General features: G+C 35.0%; 1 protein-coding gene across 4 annotated transcripts in view; it reads left to right on the forward strand.

Moving 5' to 3' along the window:
- Positions 1 to 542: 542 nt before the first annotated feature.
- LOC135682911 (uncharacterized) overlaps positions 543 to 18,813 on the forward strand; it is a 55,575-nt gene continuing 37,304 nt past the window's right edge. For 2 of the 4 annotated variants that reach the window (XM_089113304.1, XM_089113302.1), the window contains exons 1-14: positions 543 to 1,429; positions 2,846 to 2,907; positions 3,617 to 3,740; positions 4,591 to 4,668; positions 4,943 to 5,004; positions 7,154 to 7,216; positions 8,144 to 8,231; positions 11,049 to 11,132; positions 12,027 to 12,081; positions 13,171 to 13,220; positions 13,634 to 13,678; positions 14,125 to 14,238; positions 14,849 to 14,933; positions 17,408 to 17,469. In XM_089113304.1, the coding sequence (XP_088969430.1) occupies positions 968 to 1,429; positions 2,846 to 2,907; positions 3,617 to 3,740; positions 4,591 to 4,668; positions 4,943 to 5,004; positions 7,154 to 7,216; positions 8,144 to 8,231; positions 11,049 to 11,132; positions 12,027 to 12,081; positions 13,171 to 13,220; positions 13,634 to 13,678; positions 14,125 to 14,238; positions 14,849 to 14,933; positions 17,408 to 17,469 (1,434 nt within the window). In that variant the 5' untranslated portion in view covers positions 543 to 967. The remainder of the gene's footprint in view (positions 1,430 to 2,845; positions 2,908 to 3,616; positions 3,741 to 4,590; positions 4,669 to 4,942; positions 5,005 to 7,153; positions 7,217 to 8,143; positions 8,232 to 11,048; positions 11,133 to 12,026; positions 12,082 to 13,170; positions 13,221 to 13,633; positions 13,679 to 14,124; positions 14,239 to 14,848; positions 14,934 to 17,407; positions 17,470 to 18,813) is intronic. The other 2 variants (XM_089113303.1, XM_065198004.2) reach the window with 2 other exon arrangements.

Here is an 18,813-nt window from a genome sequence, read left to right on the forward strand (position 1 = left end):
TCCCAGACCCCTAACTTTCATGTTAGGGGTCTGAAGCGCAGGCTAATGATGGAGATGCTCCTTTAATGGGTACAAGTGTCCCCATTTTTAAAATGCTTCCTTTGTCTCTGACTGGAGTCTGTCTTATTTACAAAATGTTCTCATTTGAAACATCACCAAACTGGGTATCGCCGTACAGAACAATGACGCAGCTAGATTTTTCTGGTGGTGGGGCGAATTTTAGCTAAATCACAACGGTTATTTTCATGAAGGAAGTGGCATTGTCTTGGCACAATAATTTTCAATTTTTTTCTATAACATCAAAACGATTACTTTAAGCACCCTAAAGCAGTAAAGGTCATGGCAATAAAACATTGTTAACATGACATGCCTGCCTGCAATATATTTATCGAAAACAAACTTCTTTGGGAATTTAGTGATCTACACACCATTCCATATCAACCAATCTGACACCACCAGAACAGTGACGCCGGTTTTAAATTTGCAAATGTTAAGTTCGTTTACTTTTGCTCTGATGAAGCCCCGTCTGCAGGGGCGAAATATTAGCCATCACTGATTTATGTGTGTTTTTTGTTGTTCATTCTCGTCGCGTTGCGGTGTTCCTTATTTACTACTATAGAAGGAAAAGCCTTACAACTTTGTCTATTTAAAGATCAAATTTTCTTTTCATCTCTAAAATCAGTAATAAATTCTAAAACAGGCTCAAACCAACACCTTTACGCTCGAATGTTTTTCTTTCCAAAAAAAATTAAACTGTGGAGGAGATTGGTCATGTGACATAATGACCTGCAAGAAGCGGAAGATGATGCTGTCAATAAGATTTGTGGAAATGCTCCCTTGTGGAAATTACTTTGGCATTAAAATGATAATTACCAGACAGCAGGATCTGGCTAAAACTCGGCTGAAAGTGGTTGCAGAAAGTGGTATGACAGTCTAATGCTAGGGAGTTCGAAGCAACCAGACTGCAATGTACTACAAAGCCATTGTTGGCTCTCCGGGAACTGAGAGAGCCCGCGATAATTTGAAAGACGGATCGACTCTTGGAAGATTGGACTCAGGCATTGAATTCGATTTAGGCCTTAGCACTTCTTCCCCAAACAAATCTGTATTTCATGACAATTTTCTCAATGTTCTGAAGGGTGATGTATTCAAATCCATCGAAATACCGGTGGAGAAGAGACTTATTTATGTTGAAAGAGTTTCCCGGGAAAAATCGAATGAAGATGGTGACAGTGTCTTTGGTTTTGAGGTTGACATGGACGAGTCCGCTGCCGTTGCTAAGGGTTACATTTTGGCTGATAGTGTCGAGATTTGTGAACCTGTTAATGACAGCAATAACAATGGCGGAAAAAATATATCCTGTTGCCATTACATGGAGTGCAGCTGCGGAACAGAGTTCACAAAGAGGCAAGAAGCTATCATCAAGGAAGTAAGCCTAAATATTTTTCTAGGCCTATTAGGTTTTTTCATTTTAGTCCAAAAGATGAGATGAATGAAACAGTATTAAAATTTGCGATAAATCGTGAAAAAAATGTTAATACTCTTTATATGCTGATATTTTTGTCTTTTCTGTTGTCTTTCAAAAAATGCAAAAAGTCTGAAATGCTAAGAAATTTGATTATAACGTCATTTTTTGTCATATACACAAACCAGACGCTAATTGTTGGCGAAGTCCACTTCCTGGTTTCTGGCAGGTTCAAATTCCGCCAATTTTAAATGTGTTATGTTTGCTTGAAACTAATTTATGTCGAAACAAGATTTTGAGACTAAGCAAGGCCTAGAAAAACAATGATGGTCAAATGCACTGAAATGTTTGCAGTAGCATTATGGCATATAAATGTTACACCAGTCCAGCGAAAATGTCAGGAGACATGCAAAGGTGCACTAGCCAAATATCCAGATGTCACCTAACCCTCAAATTTCTTTTGATCATGCATTTTACTTGGAGGAAAGTGTCTTTTTATGGCATCTAACACCTGCTAGCAGAACATGCAAACTGCTCGACAATTTTTTCAAAGCAATGCACAAACCAGACATGCTCCACTATCAAAAATTTCTGACCATTTTCTTGGTGCATCAAACTGTTTTCATAGCTTTTTCTCAAGTTCACTCTCGAGGTTTTTGCAAAAATGCGCATTATATAGCCTGGAAATTGTACAACCAGTTATCTGTACATTCTTCCATCAAAGTTTGCTTTCAAAATTGTTGGCAGAAATGAAAATTAGTCTAATATGGCTTTATTTAAAGAGGGCTTTTGGTATGGATGAAAGAAAATATATCACAACTCTCCCTTGTCCCTTAGCCTTAGGAATTTAGTAATCTTAAGTTGAGATTAATTTTCATAAAAATTGGTGCATCCTGAGAAAGTCTGTGTCAAGTTTACTGCTAGTCAAACTTTTGTTCTGCTCTCAGACCATGGAATAAATTACCTAGAAATATTGTACTTACAACAAGATCTTGATTGTTTATCTTTCTGTTACATTTCTCAAATTAGCAATTGCTCTATTTACAAATAAAAAAGGAGTAAAAATCCCTTTGATAAGAACCATAACACATTTAAGTCGAACCTTGTATTTCTGAGGATGTGTCAATTGATATAATGGAATTCTTAGGGAAGTAACAAAAGCATTTTAATTAGATTCCATCAAGTCCTATTTAGTTATTGTGATTTTACAGCCTGTGGATTTATGTAGTAAATAAGTAACATCACAACGTGATAAGAATAAACAACAACAATCACACATAAATCAGTAATGGCTGATATTTTTCCCTGGCATATGGGGCTTCATCAGAGCAAAAGTGGTTTATGTTGTCCTGTTTATCTGACATACTTTTCTTTTTGCAGTTGACAAATGAAAACAAAAGACTTCGGGCACAGCTTCAAGAACTGAGACTAACAAATGATGGGTAGGTTTTTGCAGAATAATACCTCCTCATCCAATGTCTCTTGTTACTAGCATCAAAGACAAGTCCCCTAGACGTATGACCATTTCAAGTTTTAATTTGTTTTTCAAATCATTAACAATGTTTTGTTATTATGCTTGTAAGGGTCAAAACAGATCTAACAAGAAAAATGAGGTAGTAAATTTAGCAGAAATGGTGAATGACCTATCTAAAGCAAGTGAGGTGACAGTAACATTGATTCTTTTATGTGTTTATCTAAAAGACTTTCCTAGCTGTCAAGTTTGAAAGCCATGTTTTTGTGGTGTTATTTAACAAAGGTGCTGTATTATTTACTTTTTCTTTTGTTTCATATCAATCTGCCTTTGTCTTTCATATGCTTTGAATATTTACCTTATTCTTTTGTTTTACATACGTAAAACAAGACTCAAAAGTTGCAACTTACAGCAATCCTGCACCACACATCTGTAGTCACTGGTGGACACTTGATCAAATATTGGGGGGACAAGCCTATTGTTTTGATAAGGTGACATCACATTTCCCATTATTTTATAACAAAAGACCATGTTGTCTTCCAAAATATTGGGGGGAACTTCCCCCCATTGCCCCTCCATGGTATCCGCTAGTGATCATTTTCAAGGTATGTGCTTGGAAACTCAGTTTGCCACAATATCTAAGATTTCCTAATTTGATTGGCCTAGATTTTGATTTTTAGCTTGTTGGATAGTTTAAGCTGGAATGGAGGAGAAGAGCAGGTCTCACTTTCTCTCAGCATCCCAGCATCACCAAGACCAGTCTCACCAAGAATGTGGAAATCACCAAGACCATTAAGGGCTAGGGTATGATTTCCAAATTTATGTCTCAACTGTATTGCATTTAATATAATAGGTACAATGTCTAGTTTCACTGTCTTATAAATGCATATTTCCTTGCTGCACTGATAAGAACATGCATGTAAAGGTCTGTACTAACATACCAACTATTCAGCACTTGTCTGTCATGTACATTTCTTACCTCAAAACATTAAGTTATTGTCTCTAAGGCTCACATGAACCAAGGTAACTCCCACCTCAAGTCCTATAGCAGGGGACATATAGAACACAACTTGCCACCATGAAATGTGTTTAGCTAGCTGCTGATGGAATTTTCTTTGAGTTAATAAATATTTGGGAAGCAGTGGCTATAATCAATTATCAGTTACTCTCCTGGAAATACCCAGGTTAAAAGCCAGGGGGTAGCAGGGGCATAGCATTTGGGGGTGTGCACCCCCCAACTTTCAGAGAACTCGTCGGTAGAATTAAGTTTATAACAAAATATCAATGTAATAAAAGAATTTCTGTCAGTAAAATATGGTTTTGGGTCTCTTACACCCCCCCAGGGAGAATGTCCACATGACGCCACTTGGGGATAGTCATGATATTTTGCTCCTCCTGGTATTGTCTTAGTAGGGTTGTTTAGAAGTTTGTTAGTCGGTAATTCCTTGTTGTAAACTCTTATATAGGATAGCAAAAAATACTCAATCTTACTATCTGCCCAGTGTCATTTTAACACAGGCAGTCACCCCGTTTCTGACAGTAGAGTTAATCATTTTGCAGTTATGTCCACATCTTTTTCTCTTATCTGCCCCAGGTTCAAACCAACTGATAATAACCAGTTTAAATTTTATTGACTTTTCTCTGTCTTATTTAGTCAGGGACTGCCAGAAGTGACTGTTCAGATCCTGATGTTGATGTTTTCTTGAAGATGCTAGAAAAACCACTAGAAAAGGTAAGAAAATTCAAAATGACATTTCGGAAAGAAATTGACTAACTATGCATATACTTGGGGCATCAAATCCTCAATTATCTTTCTCGAATCAATTATTATACAAAAGTTTGGTTACGTTTACACTTGTTTTGACTACCAAGATTTTTTAAAAAGATTTTAAAGAGCAAAATCTGTGTAGTGATAGTTCACTGGGTATAATTGATTTTCACATGTGGTTAGCTGTTAAGAGAGAGTGTAGGTGACATTGAACTTTATGACTTGCTTTCTGTTGTAGCAAGAAGATATATTGGAGGAAGAAATACAGCTTTCTTGTACACTTTGCTCGCGAAAAATCAAGTATGTCTTTAATTCATTTCAAAATTAAGTAAATTGATAATAATTGATGCTCACAATAAATCATCATATATTTTTCTGCATGCTGGCTAAAAGCTTTGATTAAACTAGCCTATAGCCAGATTATATCTTAGTCCAGTTGACGTTTTTTTAAAGATAAAGTTAATTTCTGTTGAATGAACTTTGCCCCTTTCATCAGTAAACCATTTACTTTGACAATGTACCTGTGGTGCATCTAGAATTTAGCAACCTGCTAGCATAAATAGAATTTGATAGCCATAAACAAAGAATTTTCTAGACAACAGTATATTGTGCTGCTTGTTCCTTTCTCTAACCCCAGCGTTGCAAGTTAGAATTTCTTTAAGTACATGGGCCGATTTCTTATACAACGATGCTAAAAATTATTCACAGTTTACCTCTATTCAGGCATGCGCTTATACACTGTGGTGAAAATTAATCAAAGAGAAGTGTTCATGATTTGTAACAACACAATTTTGTTCGTTAATAATCAGATCTACTTTGATTACAACATGAAACTCTCGATGATCTCAATTTTCAGCAAAGGTCATTCACTTTCAAAGAATTATAGGACACCCTTCTTGGTTCATGCTCCCTGCTATTGATACTGTTCGGTTCTGCCTTTCTCCAAACTCCAGATAAACGTGCACTAATTTTAACCTCTAAAAAGCACAATGAGGTTATTACAATGAGGTAAAGCACAAATAACATTAGGCTGGAGTTTTGCCTTTAAAGACTCATTTATAACAATGAGCCTTTGCGAGGGTGGCAAATTATCCAGGCGACAATCCAAACAATGGCAGTAAACTTCTACGGATTAACCATAATTGATTTCAGACTGTCTGAAAATGCATTATGGGATGCTTGCGTAGCGCAATGGCTCATTGTTAGCAATGAGTCTTTAAAGGCATTATGTCAAGTCAGTTAACCGTTTAGAGTTAACAATAGGCTTTGAAACGCGTTTATGATGGATAGAACATTGAGAATTAGCCGATTGGATACTTAACGATAGATCTTTTGTTTGTAGTTATAACGATAGGAAATTTAAATGGCCAGCGAAAAGCGTCAGAAAATTGTTCCTTAGTCTTTGACACGATATTTGGTTTTCTCTCCCTAAAAGCCAAACTATTTATGGAATCAGATTAAGCTATACATCATTCGATGCACAAGAATGTGGCGATTCCAACCAAATCAAAATAATTGGCAAATATTGTAAAATGATACTTTCCAGGCAAATTTATTGCTTAAATGCGTGTACCACCTTCAAAAGCTATTTTGTACCCTTGCCTTTGAGATATCAAAATATGACTTATATCAGCAGAAAGCGCAGATCCTAATCTATCAAAGTGTGTCTCAGATTTTTCAAATTCCTCCTCCCCTTGAAACTGTACCCTGTCAAAAATTGGCAAACAATTTTTTTCCCTCTCATAGCTGTATTTGGCTATAAAAGACAGATCAGAGTAAACACAGGGATTTAGAGACACACTTTGCTTACCCGACATCTGTCCTGGCCGTGTGCAAATTTTTGAGCCATTCGATTAATTACTTGGGTACAAAATAGCTTTTTTGTACCTGTATGTAGAGGTTTTGTGAGTCCGGAGAAAACGGGATTTTACTGATCGCGCTTGCAAGGCACACTCGTAAACCACAGTGTAATCCGGGTCGAGACACTTGAAGCTTATAAGCCTGTTTAAACAAATACGGCCGTGCATGGGATAAATGGATGTGCCATGCGATATTGTAAATGAGACATGCGACCACAACCGCAAAGCAACGATAATTGGCTTAACACTACAGGTCAAGAGATTTTCAGGCTTCAACTAAAAGTTCTCATAAAGAAATTATGGAAACATTCGTTACATGTGATTTTCTCCATTTTCAAAATTTCTGTTTGTTTCAAATTTGATATCATTGTGTGCCTCGAAAGTTCGGCTTCTTTAATGTGAAAAAATCGAAAAATTGATGTTTTCACTGTTAATTTTATTTTTGTTTTGAAACCAGAAGTTAGCATTTGTTGATCTCAAAATTACATTTCTCAGGTGCAAATTTAATTTAAATTTAGTTCTTTTACTTTTTAATGATAGAGTTTGCTACTGCTACTTTAAAACTTAAATTTCCCGATTATTTTTTGCAGTTTAACTGAATTGGAAGTTCATTCCAAAATCTGCTCTTCTGCAGCTGCCAACAAAAATGCCATGTAAGTCATCAGTTAATGAAGAACACGACTGTTATGTAATTTATTAGGCCCTGTATCTGTTTGAAATTTCTTGGAACCTTTGTTTTCATTGAAGTCGTGTTCTTCATTTTTCAAATAATAATAATAATGATTATAAAAATTATAGCGAATGGAGATATTCGAAAGCAAAATTCCTGGTGCTTAGTTGGTTTTGTTTGTCTAGTCAGTCCCCTTTTCCAACAGTATTTATATGATTCAAAATTTTAACAGAGTTGGCAAGCTGCTCAGTTTTAAGGTATCTAATCTTGTTTTTGCCAGTCCTTGAAGAGCACTGTTCTTTTAAACTCAAAGGTTTTAAAAATACAACTTAAAGAGCAAGAGTGATAGATTTGTGAAACTGTGGATCTTAATTTTTATCATTGTGTCAATTTTAAGAGTTTGTTCTCGCTTTCATTTGATGAGAGGTGATTTGTGTATTAAGAGATTTTAAGAAAAAGATAAAGAAAGAGACTTTTGGTACTGTTAGACTGTCCTTTTAACCGATACCTAGTCGTTGTAACGATTTTCTGGGGTGGGCCTGTGGTCAAAATTCTAAGAACTCCATTCCAGAAAGTATTCTTACTGAATAAATGTTTAAGAACAAACATTTTTACTGAATAAAGGTTTAAGTACAAAGTATTTTTACTGAATAAATGTTTAAGTACAAAGTATTTTTACTGAATAAATGTTTAAGTACAAAGTATTTTTACTGAATAAAGGTTTTCCCCAAGTGTTTTAACATAGATGGAATACCCTGGCCATCGTTTGTCTTATGCTACTTCCAGTGGTGTTAGAATTTAAAGGGATGAACGAGAGACAGGAAAAGATATGATAAACAGGCCTATGTAGTGTCACTACAAAAGAATTCACCTTTGTCTAACTAATCAACGAGCCCCACTTTCGTTTTAGCCCAAGTTTACCCAACATGTTGGTAGTGGATGTCACCCAGGTAACCGAAGCATCAAATACGGAGCAGCTGGTTAAAGTAATAACAAAGGTATTAAAAATATACAGGCATTAATAATGCCGCCTCGTTTGTGCTGGAGAATATAAAGTCAACATCTATTTCTTTACATGTGAAGCAAGATTCATTTACTAGCTCAGTTATTACTAAGTTTGTTTGTTTCAAGATGGTTTTAGAGCACGTTCAAACTAAGCTTTTCTGTGGTAACGAAATCATATATAGAAGTGAATTTAAGTCGATCACTCTCTTATTTTGTACGATTTTCTTTTTTATGTTGTACTATGGATTATTAAGTTTGTCTGCAATCGATTGTCAAATTACAATTGCAAAACTAATAGTTTCTCACAGTGCATGGATAGCTGTTGGAAAATTTATTTATTGGATGGACTTTGTTTCTAAGGTTTCAGAAATGGAACTCAGGGATAAGTTCTCATCCCCCGTCCCGCCCCGTTTTCATTATACTTAATAATTTTTAATAATTTTTGAGCCCCCATTAGCCCACAAAAAGTCCACCATTGCTCCTGAGGGGTGGTCAAGGTGCTCAAACAGCCAAGGGTGTGTTTTGTTACGTATGTGGTGCATCAATTTATCTTAGTGAAATATTTTCTCTAGCCCCTACGCTAGGATTTTTCTGTTTGGACACCTGATAGGTCACTGGGATCTTTGCTTTCTATTTATGATAATTAATCAGGCATTAACTTAGTTATCTAATCGTTAAAAAGGATCATTTCCAAAGCATCTTTACAAAACAGTTTTCGAGAGGTTTCTTGAGGCTTAGAGTTGTCAGTACTGCGATTCCTTTTGAAGTGAACCTGCCATCTTTTGCATGGCAATCAAGTGATCTAACTTGTTGGTTGATTTGCTATTTGCATAGTGCGTAGGAACAATGTCAGATTAAAGCCCAACCCATGAAATCCATATGGTTCTCTTAATGTGAACTTAAATCTCTTGGACAGGGTCTTGTTTCGATGAATTTTGAATTGGATAAAACAGGTTGTGAAAACGAGCAATTGATTAAGACCCAGAAAAGCTCGCAAAAAATTATTGCAACGGTCAAACCTTATTCCATCTGCCTAACTGTGTGTCGTTGCTCAATCCTGTTTGACGTCTTTGCGCTGATTAAAGCACTTTTTAAAAACAAACCTTTCGCTTAAATCAAGTTTGCTCGCTCTTGATTTTTCTTGACCAATTTTGCTGGATTGCTCCCTTTCTAGTTATAATTTAATAATCTTATTTTCTTAATCATTCTTTATAAAGACACACGCAACCATAAACACATTTTTTTCAACATTAAAAACTCATAACCATTTTCAAAATTATCTCAAGGTATTGTTTACCTCTTCAATTGCTTTTTTCTTGAAGCAGAACATTTTTACTTTGAAAAACCTCTGCATTTTTCACTGCCATCTAAATTTTTTAGCGGACTTTTGGTTGAGCTAATTCTGCATTTTATAAAAATGATCACTGGTGGAGACAACCTTGATACATAATCAGCGATTACTGATTGGTTAGTGAGAGTAGAACCATTTTGCATTAAGAATTTATTGTTTTCGGAAAAGCAAAGACAATTTTAATGCCATGCTCAAACCACGCCATTTCCCAAACTTGGTCCATTAGCAAACAATTTTTACGAAAAACACGAGGCGTTTAGCAGTTTGAATCTGTAAGGTTAGTTCGGTGACATTGTATATATGAACATGTGCAAAAGATGAGTATGCAAAACGTACGCATTAGACACTTAAAGTGCAACTGAGTGATTACGTCATTTGACATTAGCACAGGTCATCGTTTTTTATTGTAAATTTTCTTCCGAAGCTCGCTTGCTCGTCCACCATCAAACACCCCCCCCCCCCCGCCATGTATTCCCTCTCAAGGTTTTGTGTGCAATTGCCGTTTTGAAGTGTGACGTCATTAAAGAAAGTGTATTTTTAGAAATTGTCTTTTGACCTCATAGCCTAAGCAAAAGCCATAAGATAACTTTAATTAAATCACAAATATTGGATGAAATATGGCTAGGAAAAGATTCGAAGTTTGCTAAAGGAGTATTGTTATTTTGGCTTGGTTCATAAAGTTATGAGCAGAGACCAAATTACCGTGATTTGATGACGAAAGAGCTTGTGCTCATATGGCTAGATCTCAGCCAATTTGTAACAAATTCAGCTGTTTTCGCACATATAGTTGAATTCCACGATGCTCTTTTAGTCTATGAGGTTCGAATTCGAAAAAGTCTAAAATGGTTTATGGCGTCATCGCATTTCTAGGAACACATGTCGTGCCTTGCTTTACAAGAAGAAAAATTTGTGATAATTTGTTAAAGATTTGTTTTATTATAAATTTGTTTTGCCAAGATAGATATTTTTGGAATGCAATCAGTATATTGTTTTATTGGCGCTTTATGCAGCGATTTGAACATTTTTCGAAAACATATCAGTTTTGGCTTTCCTTTTGCCGTTGCCCTTTGTAGGAAGAGGGGGTTCAGAGAGGGCGAAACTCCCTCCCTGTACTGTTAAACTGCTACTTTGTCGGAAAACTTCCGGTCTTGTCGGAAATTCAACATTGTTGTCTATTTTTTGTCTATTGTTATGTTTTGATAGGGAAGGTTTTAGAGCTAAGTGAACATAAGATTACCTGAATATATCAAAAGATTTTTCCTTTTGTTCTGATGTCGTAATGTTCCGTTCAAATTTTATGAAAAAATAAGAACGCTTATTAGATTTTTGTCAGAAAGTCTAAGTTCTCGCCCCTCCTATGAATTTTCCTATCCACGCCACTGTTAGCTTCATCAAGCGCTTGTATTAGAGAAATAACTGCCGTTCCAAGAAGAAATTCAATATTTGTTTTCCGTTCTAGACGACGCTAAAGAGTTACGACGGACATCTTTTCAAAGTCAATCGATCGATAGAAGATTTTGTTTGGTTCCGAGGAATACTGCAAGTAGGTATATTAATGCACAAGTAAGGTTTGCTAGAGGCCACAAAATTATTCGCTAAATTTCACCAAGATACCCTGAAACCTTTTCCTGAATTTTCAGAATATGTTACAGAACATTTTGATGACCACACCAATTTCCTTAATAAGTTTCTTATCCTCTGTAGTTTGAATTGTGCGAAAGATTTCGCTAAAGAAAAGTCGGATACGATATATCGAATAACCATACAAGAAATAAATTACTATAAAAGAAATTTCGCGATCTTCCTAGTTTTAAAGACAAATCTTACATAACTGCCGACCAAATTGCTGACAGAAGAGGCTAATTGACATTGCACAAATCTATTAAGGTCAGTGGCGGTGCCAAGGGGTGGTTTTGGGGGGGGGGGGGGTTATGACACCCCACTTTTGTCAGAACATGGTCCACATGTTTCTCCTAAAAATTAAGAAAAAATTGCATTAGCTAGGGGTAGGTCATATTTTCTCAAAATTTTTCTTAGTAAAGTTTTGTTCTTATTTGTTCTTATTCGTTGCTATTGCAATTATTTTATATGTAGTTTAGTTCATAATTGTATTTTAATTCCTGTTTTTGTGTAGTTTAGAATGGCCCCCCTTAAGCTAGTCTTTAACTGAAGGTTACCATATGTAAAAAGATAAATTGAGAATGAAATAAAGGATCGCTAATTGTTGAATGTTGTCTCCAGCTATATTAATACTAAATACCGTCATTACTTGATTTATATATATTTAAAGCTAAAATTAAGTTTAATAATGTATCTATTTAGCTACCAAGGAGTTGGGTTTTAATTTGCTTATAGCTAGAAAGATAAACTTCTTACTACTTTTTCGAACAACTCGTTAGGAACATCTTTTTATTTTCCTCAAAATTGTATTCTTCAGGTTATCTGCGCCAGTCGAATCGTACCTAGCATAAGGCTGCATGATTCTGCAAGCGGTATGTATTGCCACATTTACCCCTGATTTACTTTAGTTTTCAGCATTATCACTCCCTATTCTGGACTTATTTTTCAGCATTTTCTGGACTTATTATTTGCCTTATTAGCTTCTTTATTTATAAAACTTATGCTCCCATTGTTAAGCCTCTGAGAAACAGAATTCATTTTAAAACCAGCGTTTATCTTATCTGCAACATTTCACCAACCATCCCGGCTTATCTATTCTGTTGTTGACTGCAGATTTTAAGCGCTATTTTTTCTGAGAACTGTCGTAAAAACTATTTTTGTATCTGCTTATAAGGCCTGCCAAATTGATTGTGAAGTAACTCGTTAAGTCATTCCATAAATGAAAGACTAGGGACACATTAATCTCCGAACACTTCAAAAATGTCCTGAGTTTGACGGTTTCAATCTCGGCCTATAGTCCAAAGAACCTTTGACATATATGGCTGAAATACCATTGTTCAGCGAAAATTTATTGTTAACTTGTTTGGCAATTTAATTGAAGAATAAATTTCATCAGTCCCTGGGGACTAAGAACATTTCCCTGAGGCACATCCTCTTATTATTCCTTATTTTGTTGCTCTGTGGTTTGTAACAACGTAAGCCCATGCGAACCTGTGTTTGAAATATTTCTATGCACGAATCTTTTTTGGGGGGGGGGGGGGTGGTGTAGTTGATGGCTGAAAGAGCAGACATTTTATGTATCAACATTTTGGTCTTTTTTCAGATCCACGAAGTTTATATTTGTTCTGATAGGCATCTGCCCTTTTGTTATCGACAATTATGTAGAAAAATTTTCTTCTTGCTTACTCCATCGTCGCCAAACAAATTTAGAAATTTAGAAAATGTTTCTGTTCAGTTTTCTCTAATTTCCGTCTTGGTAGACTGAAAATAGTTCTTGTAACATTGTTATAAATACTTTCCACTAATGCCAAAGGGTTCTAAATGAAGAAATTATATATTTTTTTAAATTACGCGATGGATGTAGATCAGTACGTATAACAAGGTGCTGAACAATGGTTTTCTTTGTGTGCCTAAAATATGAGGGTTCTCCACGGTTATAATCTCAATACGCTCATTTTTAGGAAACTTCAGAGAAATACAGAGGTTTTTAGGACGGCTTACTAATCATAAGGTGATTAAACCTATTTTGCAATAAAAATACTTTCACGATAAAATGTGAGATCTCAGGCGAAATGTTTTTTCATTTCAAAGTTGACATAAATTGAAGATTCCTAGAAACATTGGTTTTAACATGTCAGAAATCTTTAATAACTTTCAAAGCTTGCAAGTTTTTGTGACTTCGTTGTTCTCTAAAGCATTTTTGAATTTTCAGAATAATCAAAATTTTGGATTTAGAGTTTTGCAAAAATAGTCCTTTTTTGACGTCTTTGAGGATTCGATTTTCTTGAAGTATCCATTTAAACCTGAGAAAATGGACAGAACTCTCTTAAGAGCATCTCTTTAAAACTATTTTATGCATTATTTAACGACTTACCAATTTAAAATCAGAGAAGGAATCTTCTTATAGATTTTTTTTCTTTTAAGGTCCTCAAATCACACGATTTTGTCAGAGATTTTCTCACGAAAAAGGTACGTGCAAGAATTTGGTTCTCGTTAAACATTCGTTTTTCTGAGTGACATATGATTTATTAATTGACACAAACTGTTTGTTGTTGACTTCTTGACCAGAATTTTTGTCATGTTACCAAATATGAAGTTTTTTCTAGAATTTCTACATATAAATCTAGAGGGTTTTACGAATGACAATCCACTCTTAAAAAAATGCACGAGATTTCAGCATAACAAAATATTTTCTAGGGATCTTTAGGATAAAACAATAAAATCCCGTCAACGATGTAAACTATTTCAATCCTTGCCTGTTTTTTTTAAAACAAAAGTATCATCCTTTAATATGCAAATCAGTAGAAGAGTTTTAAAATAGAAATGTTTGTTTTTGGTTATTTTTAAGTACGAAAGTTTTTGTTGATAAAGTTTTTTTGAATCTGACTTGCTTTAACAAAGATACTGTTGTTTAGGATCTTGACAGTATGAGAAAACGATATGCCGATAAAGGCTCGCGTTTGGCAACACCAAATCGGAAACCGAAGTCGAATCACCCAGAAGAAAACAGTCTTTTATTCAGAGCATTTGTGAGTGCCAGTAGCAACAATTTTTTATTGAGAATTTCAACCTTGTGGATGTTATTTACACCAGAATTTGGTCTTGTGTGCACGAAATAGAATGGCGTTCTTTTGATTAAAAAGAGTTCACCTATATAAGATATGCATTCTGGGAGCCCAGTCTAAACAACGCCCTCATTTTCAAAATATTTTTCGCACAAATCTTTGATGCTCGATTGGGATTGAACATCTGTTGTTTATATCCTAGGACGGTTATGTAAGATATAAATTTTTGTGAATATTTTAAAGAGATTGCTTATTATTTGAGAGGTAATGCAGCCCTGTAAATTAGAACCTCCTTTGCAAAATAGCCTCCTTTGGAAAAATGCGTCCTTTGACAAAAAAGAGCCTCCTTTGCAAAAAAAGCCCCTTTTGCAAAAGAGCCTCTTTTGCAAATAGTATCCTTTGCAAAATAGTCTCCTTTGCAAGTGAACCTCATTGTAAGAGAACGTCCTTTATAACAGAGTATGCCTTCTTTGAAACCCAACCACCGTTTTGACAAAAACCTCCAATATTCTTGAATTTATAGTACTGTCAGCTTTTCAAAGAATACTCATAACATTTCTCGTATACTTTTTAGAGTTACATTACTATTTTGATGACGAACTTGGAGAATCTAGCTTGCCACTTCAAAGAGCGAATGGAGAGAAAAAGTGTGCAAGGTGGTTAGTTCTATTTTATCTATTCATTTTACAAGCGACCCCGCTTATATATTCTCCTCTTAAAGTACCGGTAAAAGACGCCTAAAATTTGGGCTCAAATGCTCAAAACTGTTTATTTTAACTCTATTTACTGCGACACCCCGTTTAAAGTCACAAATTTCATTCATGCAGCTTTGTGTGACTTTCACCGGTGTTTACTATAGTAGCAAAAAAGCAGTTGTAGTGAGCCATGCTGCGGAGTCGTACTGTGAAGTTGTTTCTTCTCTACTCTCGAACATTGCAGTTTTGGCTAAAAGAGGAGCTAAAAGTCAACCATGAGCTTCAGTTTTCACAGAGTTTTACAATGAGATCAACATTTTGAACTTTGGTCAATCGATTACTTGACGTTTTATGGCTCCCTGCTTATATAGACAATGGTGTTTCCTCTGGTATCAACAGTATTAATAGTGGCGTCCTGCATGGCTTCTGTCTAGCACCACTACTATTTCAAGTATATTGGAATAATTTACCTTACTAACTTGAATAATGAGATTTTTTTTTATTTACAATATGAAACAAACGTTAATTCTAAACGTTAACAACAGTGTGCCTGAATTCAAAGAAGAAGTTTATCTCACTGTACCTAAAACGTGGTCTTCAATAATTGGCTCAGATCAACATATCCAAAAATTGGTTTGAAAGAAGCAAGGATTCTAAAACATACTTAAGCTTTTTGTGTGAAACTCTCCAGGTGATGAAACGTCTTAGTCAAACGTCAAAATTTAATAATGATGAAAAATTCTAAGACAGAAAATATACATGCCCAGTTGTTGATGCAGTTAGGTCGATTAAAACCTGAAGCACGTGGCTGTAACAGTTTCCTGCTAAGTTCCTATTGTAAATATTCCTGGTTTAGAATTTTTAATCATTTTTCTGACTTTATATACTATGTTTGTGTGTCAGACGAAAAGCTTAACTGATAAATATTTCCTTGGGATCCAACTTGGCAATTAGGTTAGATGGGATATTAGCTCAAATATCATATTAAAATTTATAATGTGAAGAGCAAAGCCTTTGAAGAAATGTGCCGCTTCCATGTTGAGTCCAATCTGAGTAAGGGTCACCGAATCGTGGAGTTCTGGTTATTAGGCAGGGCTGCACACATCGTGACAAAGGGAAATCCTGATCGCTCTTTTCTTATCCAAGAGCTTGGATGGCCAAATATGGGCGTACACATACAAAATGAACTACTGATGTAACGTAAAACTCGTCTGTGTTCGCATGCATGAAAAAATGTTTAAAAAACCTGCATATTTGTATGGTAGAACACTTGAAAAGATCTTCAAATGCCTCTAGATAGAAAATAAAAGAAGCTTTGGCCAGAAGTCCTTCAAATTTTCAATCTTTAGATAATTGATATCCTAATTTTATTTCTTATTGTTAATTTAACACCTAAGGTGAAAGTAGCCTGTGACACTGTATCACGGCCCTTGGAAAACAGTCCCTCTTCATAAATGGGCCACCGTGACTGAAAAATGAAGCGAACTTTGAACGTAAAGCATACTTTTGAGACTTTTCCCGTCTCGCCGACTCCTTTACAATCAGACTATCATTTTAGAAAATGATCACAATAATTATTGAGCTTTGTATTTCAACTAGCCGTCTTTCTTGACTGACGAACTCCCGGAAAAAATGAAAATGAGCTGAAATGAAAGTTTAAAAGATAATAGAAATTTAAATATAACGAATGCCTATAAGCCTGTTTAAAATAAGTTTTTGTGAATTCTTTCTTGTTGAACAAGGTCTTTTCTCACATGTCAAAACAAAGTACGATAGGATGAAGAAAGTTTCCGATTTAATTGATAACTTGTCGAAATTTAAAAAGTCTCTTCGGATTGTGTTTATTGAACAATTGAACAGGATTGAAAATAATTAAACTATGCAGATTCTTCAATGATGCCTCTTATTTTTGTGCAAAAACCTTATTACACTGAATTTTTTTCGTAGACTTAATCAAGCTGCTTTTAAAGAAAATGTTTTAATTGAATCTAGCTTAATTTAAGTAGTGACTTAAACTAGCGCAGTCTAATTTTGACCTGATATTATTGAAGAATGAAAGCATATATCCAGGTTTGCGGTCCAGTGTTATTTGTAATTTTTGTTAAGTCAGTATTTAAGACTAAGACAATAAGGAAGATTGACCTATAAGACAATCTTTTCATCAACTTGTAATTTGTAAATGAAGTGAAGGCGATATATGGTTTACTACTTATATCCTCTGCACTTATAGCAATGTCATGAATTTGATCGTTCTGGAACCCTTCAAACTGCAGCTTAATTAATGACATCAAATGTAATAATATGAAAAATAGGTCTTATTGTATTTGGCTTCATTTATTACATCATATAATACAAGTCTTTAGTCTAATTTAGTTTAATAAGCTACTTAATCTATACGACTAATCTGAATCTTTAATCTATTTATTCTTTCTTTTTAGATGGCGTGAGTCGTCGATTCAGTGACCTAAGCGATGGGGAAATCAACGAAACATATTTAAAGGTTGAATTCTGTTTCACTTTGTTGCATGTCTTGAATTTTATAATTCTCAACGATTAATCTGATAGCCCATATTCTCAAGGAGAATATGAACCTACATTGTTCATCAGAGATCGCTTGATCGTTATTGATCGTGATAATCACAACGGTGATCATCACCAATCAGCCAATCACGACCATGGTAATCAACCAATTATGGTTATCAATCTATGATCAAAGCCAATCGTGCTAACCAATCAAGCTTGCTCAACGTAATCAACCAATCATAGTCATGGTTATCAATCTATGATCACAGCCAATCGTGCTAACCAATCAAGCTTGCTCAACGTAATCAACCAATCATAGTCATGGTTATCCATCTATGGTCACAGCCAATCGTGCTAACCAATCAAGCTTGCTTAATGTAATCAACCAATCATAGTCATCGTTATCAATCTATGGTCACAGCCAATCATGCTAATCAATCAAGCTTGCTGAAAGTAATCAGCCAATAATGGCAATGACCAATCATGGCTATCAAGTTCTCATCAATACTGGTGATAACCTTCCAAAGCTATATGTATAGAAAGACAGCGTAAATAAAGTGTTTTGTAACGTCTGGGGTTTGACAAGATGCAGTGCTTGGTCCATTGCTTTTTATGAAGTGATGCATTTCGTTTTTTCTTTATAAAAAAAATCCAGCGAACTTTTTTTCTTTGAAAGAAAGTTATTTGCCTTTAACGAAGCTACATCTCACATATGACTGAGATTTAAATGTTTGTCAAATTTAAATGTGACCTTAAATTTCCTATTTGACGGCAAAACAAGTCTTTTGCCACAAATGCATGTCTATTTCGTGAGCACATAATTTTTTGTTTTTTAAACAGAAGAAGAACTGGTTTTAAGCTTAATACAGCTTAATAAGACGGCTGCTTTATATCAAATTATATCCATGTTTTCCCTTGATACTCTATTCCGACTGTTTATTGAATTTGCTTTCAATGTAATTTTCAAGTTAATTTAAGCTCAGATCTCGTTTTTCATGACGATCAGCTGCTACATGTTGTCACCAAAGCATTGCTCTTTCCTGTAGCATTTTGTCTATTTGCACACTACCTAGGATCGCTGTGTCAGAACAGCTCAAATTTGCCGACAGATAGATTGCATTTAAAATCTCCTATGCTCAGTTTATGACAATTCATAGTAAGTCTTTCTTACCATGAAAGACTATTCATTTGCCCTTTATAAGAGACATGGAGCCTGGCAGTAGGTTATTTTCCTTGTAACCGTATGCCTATTGACCACAAAAAATTACAGGAAAATGATTTTTTCTTGCAGAAATTTTTTATAGACTATCACAAAGAATTT

Source organism: Rhopilema esculentum, chromosome 16 (assembly GCF_057945365.1).
Source record: "Rhopilema esculentum isolate cy_ngs chromosome 16, ASM5794536v1, whole genome shotgun sequence".
In the NCBI taxonomy this organism is placed as follows: Eukaryota; Metazoa; Cnidaria; class Scyphozoa; order Rhizostomeae; family Rhizostomatidae; genus Rhopilema; species Rhopilema esculentum.